The 12,064-nt window shown below is 38.3% G+C and overlaps 1 protein-coding gene across 2 annotated transcripts in view; it reads right to left on the reverse strand.

The window, feature by feature from the left end:
• Positions 1-3,204: 3,204 nt before the first annotated feature.
• Positions 3,205-12,064, reverse strand: part of Dus4l (dihydrouridine synthase 4-like (S. cerevisiae)) — a 12,259-nt gene continuing 3,399 nt past the window's right edge. For both annotated transcript variants that reach the window (XM_013034739.1, XM_013034740.1), the window contains 6 exons: positions 11,674-11,810; positions 8,991-9,112; positions 6,437-6,554; positions 5,071-5,193; positions 4,158-4,384; positions 3,205-3,533 (listed from right to left, as the gene is read on the reverse strand). In XM_013034739.1, coding sequence (XP_012890193.1) covers positions 3,286-3,533; positions 4,158-4,384; positions 5,071-5,193; positions 6,437-6,554; positions 8,991-9,112; positions 11,674-11,789 — 954 coding nt within the window. In that variant the 5' untranslated portion in view covers positions 11,790-11,810 and the 3' untranslated portion in view covers positions 3,205-3,285. The remainder of the gene's footprint in view (positions 3,534-4,157; positions 4,385-5,070; positions 5,194-6,436; positions 6,555-8,990; positions 9,113-11,673; positions 11,811-12,064) is intronic.

Raw genomic sequence — 12,064 nt, forward strand, 5'->3', positions numbered from 1 at the left:
CACCCCGCGGCCGCCCGCCCGGTCCCCGCGCAGGTCCGCGCCGCCGACCCGCGGACGTCAGACGTCCCCCCCCCCACGTGAGGTCACAGGCGGCGCGACGGCGTTTATTGGCGGCAATTGTTTCCTAATTGGGGGCGGGGTCCGAGGGCGACGGAGTTTCGGACGCCACGGTGGGGCTCCCCCGGGTGCAACTTGCGGGGCGGGGTTGGCTTCGCGGTGCTCCGAGGCCGGGGGCGGAAGGGCAGACGGAAGCTTCCCGGAAGAGCTCCGCTGGCTGGAGCCCGCGAAGGGCCCGGGCAGACAGAAACGCTAGTTGTCTCGGGTGCAAACTTCTCCACGTCCGGGACTGAGCTGTTTACCTACGGGGTCGGGACCCGGGCTCGTCAAGGAAAGATCAAGCGGACCTCAACAGACCAGAACAGGCTTTAGTCAGGGCTGCAGAGGGACCCCCTGTAGCCCGAGCCCAGGGGTTCGTACGAACAGGGAGCTGGGGGCGGGGAGCAAGTGGGGTTCAGGGTTCTATACATTGGAAGGTGAGATCTGTGGCAGTTCTTTGTCCTATCCTGTTGAGGCTTTATAATGCAAATGTCCTGTTTGGGACTTAGGGGAGGGGAAATCCTTCTGACGCTGACTGCCCTGCACTTTCAGTTAAGGTCAGGGGTGGTTTTCTTGAGAACCAGGAGGGGTCCCCAGACGGGGTGGTCAGTAGGCCATGGAACAGCGTTGAGCTATGAGAACAAAGCCGAGGCTCATCCCCGTGTGTGTGCAACATTCTGTTCTTGAGATCTGTACTTAGGCTTGTCCATAGACTAGGAAGAGGCAGTGAACTCCAGGATACTGTATGGGTATAGTTATTTAAGCACTATTTTCCAGATTTTCAAAATGTGTGAATAATGTATTCTCAAATTATTAGATAAGGCCTCCCCCTCCCCCCATATGGACTGCATCAGAAATGTCTTCTTGGGAAGACTGAACATTGTCCTGCCTATATTTGTTTTTACACTATTCCTACCAAATGAAAATGCCAGTTAATTTTTAAAACGCATTAATTGAAAAGTGAAAGCAGTGAGGCAGCACAATGCTTCCGTTAAAAAATGATGCATTTGGGGGGGCTGGAAAGCTGACTCAGCGGTAGGGTGCTTGCTTTGCATGCATAAGGCCCTGGGTTCGATTCCTCAGCACCACATAAGCAAAAAGAAAAAAGCCAGAAGTGGCGCTGTGGCTCAAGTAGTAGAGTGCTAGCCTTGAGCTGAAGAGCTGAGGGACAGCGCCCAGGCCCAGAGTACAGGCCCCACGACCGGACCCTCCCCTCCCCCCCACCAAATGATTCATTTGATAGTCTCAAACTATCCAGCAGTTTTAGTTGTCTCCTTAATACTTTTACTGTTGATAACTGGGTAATAAATGAGTGAATTTAGTTTAACCTCAGCTAATACTGATAGAGCACATTCACCAATAACAAAACTTACTATACACTTCCAAACCCCAGGAGTTTGCAAGTTGCTATTATTATCCATTGCTAAGAGGCATAAAAGTAACAACATTAAAAACAGAGAATGAAAATTAGTTTTTAAAATTAAAACTTGGCAACAATTCTGTAGAAAGCATTTCAAATATAATCACCTTTACATTAGCTACTAAATTTTTCATAGTTAAATGCTGAAGAACTGTAATCTAGTTACAGGTATATTTATCAAACTCTCATTCCTGTAAGGGCCTCGAATGCTTGCAATGTACTAAATTTGATATCACTTAAGACTTGTGTGGAATCTTAAATTATAGATAACACCACATTTATATCCCCTCACACAAAATTCCTAATACCTTAAGGTATATAATTAGTTTATCAGTTTAATTTTCCAATATAAAATTTTAATGTAAGCCCTGAGTAAAATTCAGAATTTCTTGTTCTTTTTGGCATCCTATGGATTGGCACTTGCTCTACTGCTTCTCTGCACTTACGAAGAATGCACTTCTTGCTAGGCATCCTAGGTACTGAAGAGGCTGAGGTCGAAGGAATAGGGTTCGCAGCCAACCTGGACAAGACTTTTCACCAGAAAGTTGGAAGTGGTGCTGTGGCTCAGATTGTAGAGCACCATCCTTGAGCACAAAAGCTCAGGAACAGAATCAGGACCCTGAGTTCAAGCCCCAGGACCAACACACACACACACACACACACACACACACACCACACACACACACAAACTTCTTGTTAACTTGTAGATATGAGTCACACTTTAGTGCCAAAATATTTATTTAAAAAGGTTAAAAACATGATTCTTTAGAACCCTCTGCTCCATGTATAGAGATCCAGAGTAGAATCTGTCAATGTTTGGACCTAGGACCACCAGGATATTTGTACTACCTGGCTCTTTAAAATAAAACTCTGGCTTTATGTAAGAATGGATCCAAGATCGTTTGAGGATAGGATAGGGGCCTGACTTTTAAAAAGTGTTCCTTCTTCCCTTCAGTGTACTGGAGTTTGACTCCTGGCCTCACACTTGATAGGCAGGTAGTCTACTGCTGAGGAATGGCTCAACAAGCTTTTTTTTGTATTGGTTATTTTTACTTTTTATTTTTTGGTGCTGGTACTGGGGGTTTGAACTATGGGCCTCATAATCTCACTTGGCTTTTTGCTCAAGGCTAGCTTTCAGACACTTGAGCACACCTCCACTTTTGGCTTTTTGCTGGTTAACTGGAGATAAGGAACTTTTCTGCCAGAGCTGGACTCAAGCCATGATCCTCAGATTTCAGCCTTCTGAGTAGCTAGAATTACAGAAGTGAGCCCAGCTGTACTGGTTATTTTTGACATAGGATCTCAATTTTTGCAAAGGCTAACATCTGTTTTATGCTTCCCACTAGAGCTTCGACAGGTATACACTATTATAACCAGCTTTCCTGTGACCTTCTGCCTAGACTAGCCTGTAACCAGTCCAGCTTCCCACATAGCTTGGAATAACAGGCTTGCACACAGTTATTAGCCAAGAAGGGATCTCAAATGTATGCGTGAGTTGGCCTCATCAGTAGCTACATGTGAACCACCAGTACCTAGCTTGAGGAATTGGTGTGCACTAAACTTTGAGAACTACTGATTTAAAATAAAAGCCAAGATGTGATCTTGCATAGTTTCATTGTTGGTATAAAAGTATATATTAAAATGATTTAGGGCTGGGATGTAACTCAGTGGCAAAGTGCTTACCTAGCAAAGTGCAACTGGGTTTGATCTCCAGTACCAAAAAAGAAAAGACAAAAAAAATTACAGTTAAAATAATTTAGAAAGTCCAGTCAAATGCCATAATGGTCTGTAAGGTAATCTAAAACTGCTGATGTGCTTGACAGAGCATTAAATATTCTTTTTTCCTGCCTTGAAGTTATTTTTTCCATCATGTACATTAAATGTTGATGGAAACACATAAAAGGAGTTCCAAGTTCAAGAGCAATGTCAGCCCAGTCCCAGATACATTTCAGTGGGGTTTCCTCATATCCAGCAAACATGGCTGGGTTGGCTAAAAGTCCTCTTGCAGCCATTACACCTACAAAGTAAAGCACACCATATTTGAAACATGGTTATTCTGATACAATGAAACAGAGAATACTAAAAAATCAAATAATATTACAAGGATTCACAAGGCCTTCATTACAAATTAGTCTGATTAATTAAGGTACCCCTTGTTAACCAAGGAAAATAAACATGTACTTATACAATTCTTTTTTCTTTAGAGTTTCATATTAAGCAATCAAAGAAGTCTAGCCTAGGTCTTTGATTTTCTTTAGGGAAAATCCCGATTATCCTGAATTAGACTCCTTAAAGTGAAGTTCATTCTTTCATCATTCAATAGTCAAAATAGGGCTTAGCATGCCAATAATATAATGAAACTACATGGAAATCCTGGTGTTACTTTGGCGTCTGTGGTAATTCAAATTCATTAACTATCATTTTAAATCCATGTGTTTTCCTAATAGGCTATCTAGAAGATTATTAACTGGCCACTAGATATAATGGTAGCAGATAATCTATCATTTCTAAGGAGAATTACTAGCATTTAAAAATATTCTTGAGCTGAAAAATATGGCTCATTATTAAATAAATAATGAAAATCAAACATCAGTCCTCTATTTTCACTTTTTTTTTTTAAATCCAAGTAACTTATTCTTACCATCTGTTCCAGTAATCTGCCACACATTTTCTGCTTCTTTTAAGCTTCTAATATCTCCATTAGCAATTATAGGTACAGACACATTTTCCTTTATCATTTTAATGGCATCATAGTGGACTGGCTGATGTCTTTCTTCAGTAGTTCTTCCATGGACTGTAATCCAGGAAACTCCTGTTGCTTCAGCCTTTCGACAAAGATCTACAGTTTTTGTAAGGTCATCATGGATCCTACAATTTCAAAATTATACTTATCTGTCATACACAAATTTCAATGCTAAAATTAACTGAAACTGTAGTTCACCCTCATGTTATTTAGTTATCTTTGGTATATTACTCCATGCCACCATTAATGAGGTTTGTTCAGGCATCAGTTCCTACCCAAGACCTAATATTTAGTTATTTCACTATTGATAATAATAAGATGACAAATTTTATTCTACCTGCTGCTTCTCCCTTTTGGCTTTGGGAAATCAAGGACTGTCAAAGTACTGTCACAGATGAATGGGAAAATGCTAACTTAACTTTTGAAGTGCAAGTCCCAACCCCTAAATGGAAGAACATAAAAACTTTATCTGGAAATAAATGTGTTGACAACAATAAAAAATGGACTGTTGGTTTGTTTTGTAAAATTTAAGTGCAAAAAATCTTTCCTATTTCTTACTCAGTACTGCATATATTTAGTAGTATTAATAGTACTTTAAAATGTTGAGGATTAGTGAAATCTTTTAATAGAGATATTAAAATTTTTGTTAAAATAAAAAGATATTCAGAATTACACAGGAGTATGTCTTGTTTCAAGTTTTCCATATGCCAGCTAACAGGACAAACATTCCTATATCACTATACAAAATGAATGTTGCTTTATTTCCTAAGTAATTGACTATCATGTCAATAGATTAAAATATTGTTTTTACCTTATTTTAATCGAAACTGAAAACCTGGGGTTTTCCACTTGATTTCTAACTTGTTTCACCATATCTCGAACAAGCTCTGGTTTGTTTATTAAGCAAGCTCCATAACCTTCTGCCATTGCCCACCTAATAGAGCAAATATAAGAAATGGATTGTAAGCAGCTAGAAGGGAGGGAGAAAATCTAAAAGCACTGAAATATCCCTAGATATTGAGAATAAGGCAGATTTTCAAAATTCATAGACTAACATTTCTAAGTGGATCAATGTTGTTATGAAACACATTCCTAGTTCAAAAAGTTCTGCGGGAAAGGCATTTTCTCTGGCAAGTGAGAATATTGAACAATTCATTCATGCAAACAGATTTAAGTATTTGTAATTATCCACAATTACTTCAAATTTTTAAAATTCCAAATTTGATGTTCATTGTGTATAACAAGAGATTTTATTAGTCTCAATACTAGTAAGATATTTTTGGCTTACAGCATTCCAATACCACTAATCAGCCTACTTAATGCTCCTAATGAGTATATAAATATGTCTAATCTAATTTGGATTATCCTTCACTTAAAACCCTTACTTTATTCTTTGGACACATTTTGAAGTATTGACAGATAATTCTAACACAATGCCAGCACAGCAGAGACATTATTGTCAGATTAAGTGTATCCTAGTCAAACCCAGTTACTTAATCAAGTAATTGTGATATTGGGGGGCGGGGAGGGGAGAGGAGGTGATTATTATAAGGTGCTTCTGTAAGGAAAATTACTTGGGGAAAAATATGGTATTTCCCAAATAATAGAATTGATTTTTAGAGCAAGCATATCTGGCTTAGCAATGATACTAATCCATAACCACAATCCACAACAATATGGACTGCCATAAACATTAGATTTAACTACTTGATGATTAGACAGATTCACCAAAACATGCTAGTGATGAGAGAAAGGAAATACCTCTGAAGGGTCTATACATCATTTTGGCCACCAGTAAAGACCTTTCAGTTATGTTTCTAGAGCATCACTTGTCCTGTATTTTTCATCTCTTCCTGTTTAGAAACCTGGTGCTTCATGTCCTTTTTAATTTTTGAAAAATTAGAAAGGTACTTTGCCATGTTTACAATTTTTTTTTTTGTTGGTCATGGGACTTGAACTCTGGGCCTGGGCGCTGTCCCTCAGCTCTTCAGCTCAAGGTGAGCGCTCTACCACTTGAGCCACAGTGCCACATCTGGCTTTTTCTGCTTATGTGGTGCTGGGAAATCAAACCTAGGGCCTTATGCATGCAAGGCAAGCACTCTACAACTGACCTACCTTCCCTGACCCAATTTTTCTTTTCCCTGTTTTGAAAAATTTACAATTTCTTTGAGTTTTACCTCTGAGGGCAACCACAGTTAATGTCTATTCCATTCGCATAAGGACAGACTATACGAGCAGCATCAGATAACAGTCTTGCATCATTAGCAGCAAACTGAACAATCAATGGGCAATCACCTGATAAAATGAATAGCTCAATGTTAAAATCCACAAGAAAAAGAAAATCTCTCATACACACACACACACATCACTGTAATGTATGAAACAGACAAAATGACAATATTTTTAGCCAAATGAACATTTGTGCAAATAAGATTAAAGGAACATTTTAGTTAAAAGTAATTTATAGTAAGAAAAATTCAAAAATTTCTTAAACTGAAAAGTCAACACTTGGTGAAATCTTCCAATACTTGTTGAAGAGAATCCCTTTCTAAAAATGGGAATTAGCAACACATTCCTGAATTATTCTAAGTATATGAAGTAAAAATGAATGTGAATGTTATATAGATACTGCTATGCCTACCACTCTTCATTTCTTACATATTCTTTCTCTCCTAAGAGAGGCATTCAGATGGAACTTCTAGATAGTGGCACATTCCATTGTAAGGATGGAACAGTATACTATTTCTAGATTATTATTTGTGACTCTTGTAATAAAAACATTCTTTTTTGGGTCCGGTTGTGGAGCCTGAACTCTGGGCCTGGGCGCTGTCCCTCAGCTCTTCAGCTCAAGGCTAGCGCTCTACCACTTGAGCCACAGCGCCACTTCCGGCTTTTTTTGTTTTGCTTATGTGGTGCTGAGGAATCGAACCCAGGGCCTCATGCATGCAAGGCAAGCACTCTACCACTGAGCCACCTTCCCAGCCCCATAAAAACATTCTTGTACACATGCTTTTGTGAGTATATTACTATGGCAAATTCTGATAAGTACAGTGAATAGACATTTAACATTGTGACAAGTATTATAAAATTATCTACTATGAAGGTTTTTTTTAATAACTTATAGTCTGTATCTACCACTGGTATATTGCCATGAGCTCATTTTTTTTACATTCTCTATGTGCAATTCTGTTATTTTTTATTATCAACTAATAATTTATCAACTATAATGTTTTTTAGGAAATAAGTTAGCCATGCTGACTATCATAATTTTTTCTAGTTCTTTTTCAGTGAACTTGTGCACTTAGATATAAAAGTTGAAAATTAATGTAGCCAAATGTACCAGAGCTTCCCTAGAACAAATTCTTCCCACACCTTCATTTACTTAACAAACTATGGAATATGTATTTTTAACATTTCAAAGGCTTTTGTGAGAAGGACATATAGGAGATTCACTGGGTGTGTGTCCAAACTCAGGTGCTTAAGTCATTACCTCAGTTATTGTAATCCAAGTTTTCTATAGCAATCCAGTGATTTGCATATCTGTGATGGTAAAGTTTTATGTTTTCTTTTCCCTTTTGTACCTAGTTACAGAATTTTAATGTAACTATCATTTCTTGCTCTATTTTCAACACTGTTAGATAATAAAAATACAAATCAAGTTATTCTACAGCTCCAGCTTTTTATTTTTGGTCGGTGTGGGGTCTGAACTCAGCCTGGGCGCTGTCCTTCAGCTCTTCAGCTCAAGGCAAGTGCTCTACCACTTGAGCCACAGCGCCACTTCTGGTTTTCTGGTGATTAATTGGAGATAAGTCTCACGGACTGTCCTGCCTGGGCTGGCTTTGAATTGGGATCCTCATATCTCAGCCTCCTGAGTAGCTAGGAATACAGGTGTGAGCCACCGGTGCCCGGTAGCTCCAGCTTTTAAGGAGCCCATAACATAGATGGAGAGGGAAGGATATAGGATAATATAGTACAACAGCTCTAAGTACAACAATAGAGCTTGTGCTTATAAGAGAGGGCACAAGTAGAGAGTAATCAGAAAAGGTTCTTTGGGTACAAACTGACAGTTGGATTAACTTTTGACAGGTTGCCAGAGAGGATAGGCACGAGTAGAAGAATATTCTAGGTAGGGAAGTGGGAGAGTACAAGGCATGTTCAGATACTTAGTTAATTTATTTTTATTTTTTTTTAAGAATAAAGTTTAGTGGATCGTGAGGACTTTGCATATTATCCTTGGTACAGGAATTTTAGTCTTTAATTTAATGGTTCTCAACCATTAGCAAGTCCATCATTGTTTGGATGGCTTTTTAAAAATACACTACTGGATTACCACCCTCATTTAGTAAGGTTAGTGAGGTTAAAAAAAAAAGTTCATTTATAACAAGTTTCCATAAGATAGTAATGCCTCTCTTCTAGGGATCACACTGAAAACCACTACCTTATATACCCAGTTCCAAGCAGGAAATAAACGTGAACAAGTTTACATTTTAGACAGAGGTTTCTTTGGGCTATTTGGAGGATTCTTTGGAATGGGACAAGACTAGGAGCAGTGAGACAGGAATTTATTTTAATAGTCCAGGAAGGTCAGACCTTATAAAAGGCAGTCTTTACAGTGTTACAGACGACTAAGAGGCATTATTTACTAAGCATTATGGCACTTAAAATACAAAAGACAGTAAAATATTATCTTTTTTGTTAAGCTTTAAAAAGTCAGCAAACAGTTTCACATACCTCTGTTGGTGGTAAATTCACTGTCTCTGGCTTTTACAGATCGGACAAAATCAGCAGCCACTATCATTGGTGTATAACACAAATCACAGCAGTATTTTCTTACTAGTGTTCTAAAAGCCAACCTGTCAGCACATAAAACTTTAATCATGCATTTAGAAAACATTATAATGTGAATTTGCACATTGATTTGGTTAATTATTAAATATTTAGCAGGGAAAGTTCTATGTAAAGATGGAGTAGGTATACTTCCTCCTAGTTTTCCTGCAATTTATAACTAAGAACCTTGGATATTAAATAAAAAGCAATCATAGGAAAACTCTGAAAGGTAAACAGGGCAGATAGGCTTAATGACCTCAGGTCCTAAGAACTGGGAGGGTGGCATGTTTCTTTTTGCCTAAGATATGGCCAACTGCAATCACCAGTAGGTATACATAAAGCAGCCACACAGAAGTGTTCTCTTTAATCAAAGGGCTAGGAAAGGGAAAGTCTAGGAAGATAGAAAGCTTTTGGACAATATTGTTCTACTCCAGTGAACTACTATAGAAGAAACTATGGTCTCAGCACTACCTGGAAAAGTTGAGTGAGGAACCCAGACTTCTACCCTTCCAAGGCTATAGCAAGGTACTCCAATATCCACTATCACAGTGTACAAGAAGGTTGTAGGGATCTGGAAAGTTCATCTATACTAGATCAGTGGAAACAATGTGAGAGAATCTATACTCCCATATCTTCTAAACAGTACTAAGGCACTCTCTCCCTCCCAGCTAGGTGTGCTGTGAGAAGCCTGTGGAAAGCCAAGACTTCCAGGACTGCCCTGAAGTTATGAGAACAACCCAACCAATGTGAAATGGGAACTTTCACTACTGCCTACAGTATATGTTAACATCAAATAATGCAGAAACAGCAATGACAAAATAGTCCTACTCATGATTTAAAAAAAAAATCTCAAGAAAAGAGCACTAGAGAGGAACTTTCTCACTTCATAAAGAATATTTGCAAAAAATCCAGTATAATGCTTTTTTCTTGGGAAGGAAAGGCTATCTGCACTTAATCATCCTCATTCAATAGTGATGAAACTTCTAGTCAGTACAATAAGGCATGAGAAAAAAAAGACATGGTCAAAAGGAAGAAATAGAACTGTCCCTGTTTGTAAATGACAAGACTATTTATAAAGACAATAGTAAGGAATTTACAAAAGAACCCCTGACAATCAGAAAGTCAAGCTCAAGTTTGCACAATGTAAGATATATACTCAAAAATCAACTGTATTTCTACATACTTGTAATGAATATATAGACACCAAAACTAAAAATATTACCCTATATGGAACTGCTCATGAAAAAAATTGAGTTTCCAAAACACAACTGATATACAAGTTTCACACAATCTTTACCCTAGGTGTGCTCCTCTCTTTCTCATTCCCTCTTCATTTGTTTCCTTCTTTTGTGGTACTGGGCCATGTGCTTGCCAGTCTTGTGTTCTATCACTTTAGCCATGCTCCCAACCCTTTCTGCTTTGGTTATTTTTGCAATAGGGTCTTGCTTTTTACTCAAATTGACCTGGACCTTCATTCTTTTATTTGTGTTTCCTGCAGACCTGAGATGTCAGGCATGTGTTACTTTTCCCAGTTTTTTACTGGTCAGGATGAAGTCTCATGAAAATTTTGTCTAGAGCTGGACTTGAACTATGAGCCTCTGAATCTCAGCCTCCAGAGTACTATTATGTAGAAAGGGAATAAACAAGAATTGCTGAAGTAAAACCAGAAGGATCAAGTCCTTAATGTCAAAACTTATTACACATACAGTAATTCATACCCTGTGGTGCAGGTAGAAGGATGGACATATAAATCAGTGCAAAAAATTAACAAACCCTGATTTTTGTTTTGGTCAAGAAGCAAAACATAATTGTATAGAGAAGGATTTTCAAAAAAATTGGGCTGGAGTAACTTGAATAGCCTTAGGATATTGAGTCTATATCCAGTAAATGGAAAAAAGTGTGCTCTGTGATATGTATTTTATAACAAAAAATTTAGAAACTTCAACAGTTTTTAAAACAAATAATTTAATTAAAATTTAGGCCAAAGAGATAGAAATATCTCTTTAAAAATATATGGGGGCTGGGAAGGTGGCTCAGTGGTAGAGTGCTTGTCTCACATGCATGAGGCTCTGGGTTTAATTCCTCAGCACCACATAAGCAGAAATAAACCTGGAAGTGGTGCTGTGGCTCAAGTGGTAGCGTGCTAGCCTTGAGCCTTGAGCTGAAGGACAGTGCCCAGGCCCAGAGTTCAAGTCCCACGACCGCCAAAAAAAGAAAGAGAGAAAGAAAAAAAAATATATGGATGGTAACCAAACCAAACAAACAAAAATATACATGAAAAATAAGCACGTAAAAAGGTGTTCAACATCACTGGCCATTAAGGAAAAGCAAATTAAAGCCAAAATGAGGTATTACTACATACCTACCAAAATGTGTTAGGATGAGATTAGGTGTTAGAAAGAGGAGACAGAATGTCAGGACTACACATACTAGTTAGTTGTGTGGCAGCATGAGGACTTTAGATCAGGATTCCAACCAAATCTAGGAAATTGAAGATCTCACTTACTGAGTGGTCTCTAAATACTTTTAAAAGACCAGAGCACAGAAGGGAAATTATGTCCTGGTTCACTGGCCATTGAACACTTACTTTGAATAACGAACCATTGGGGCACAGACTTTTATCAGCTGCCCAGAATGTAACATTTCTATTGGGTCTTTTTTTCTTTCTTGACATAATGTGGCTTGTACAGAGTCAGTCTCCATGAGCACAGATTTGTTTAGAATCTGAAAAAGACAGTTTGCATAGAGAAAATGTACTTTCACTATATGAATTCTAACAATTTCCATCATTTTCATAAAGTTTGTGGACTAAAGAAGTTGTTTCAGCTTCTCACTTTTCCAAATAGGATACTATTGAATTCTGCTTTTTTTAACATATAAATAAGATATTGGGAAAAATTAAAGTTTTTTTTTTTGGGTCCGGTCATGGGGCTTGAACTCTGGGCCTGGGCGCTGTCCCTCAGCTCTTCAGCTCAAGG

This window comes from Dipodomys ordii, unplaced genomic scaffold, assembly GCF_000151885.1.
Source record: "Dipodomys ordii isolate 6190 unplaced genomic scaffold, Dord_2.0 Scaffold195, whole genome shotgun sequence".
Taxonomy (NCBI): Eukaryota; Metazoa; Chordata; class Mammalia; order Rodentia; family Heteromyidae; genus Dipodomys; species Dipodomys ordii.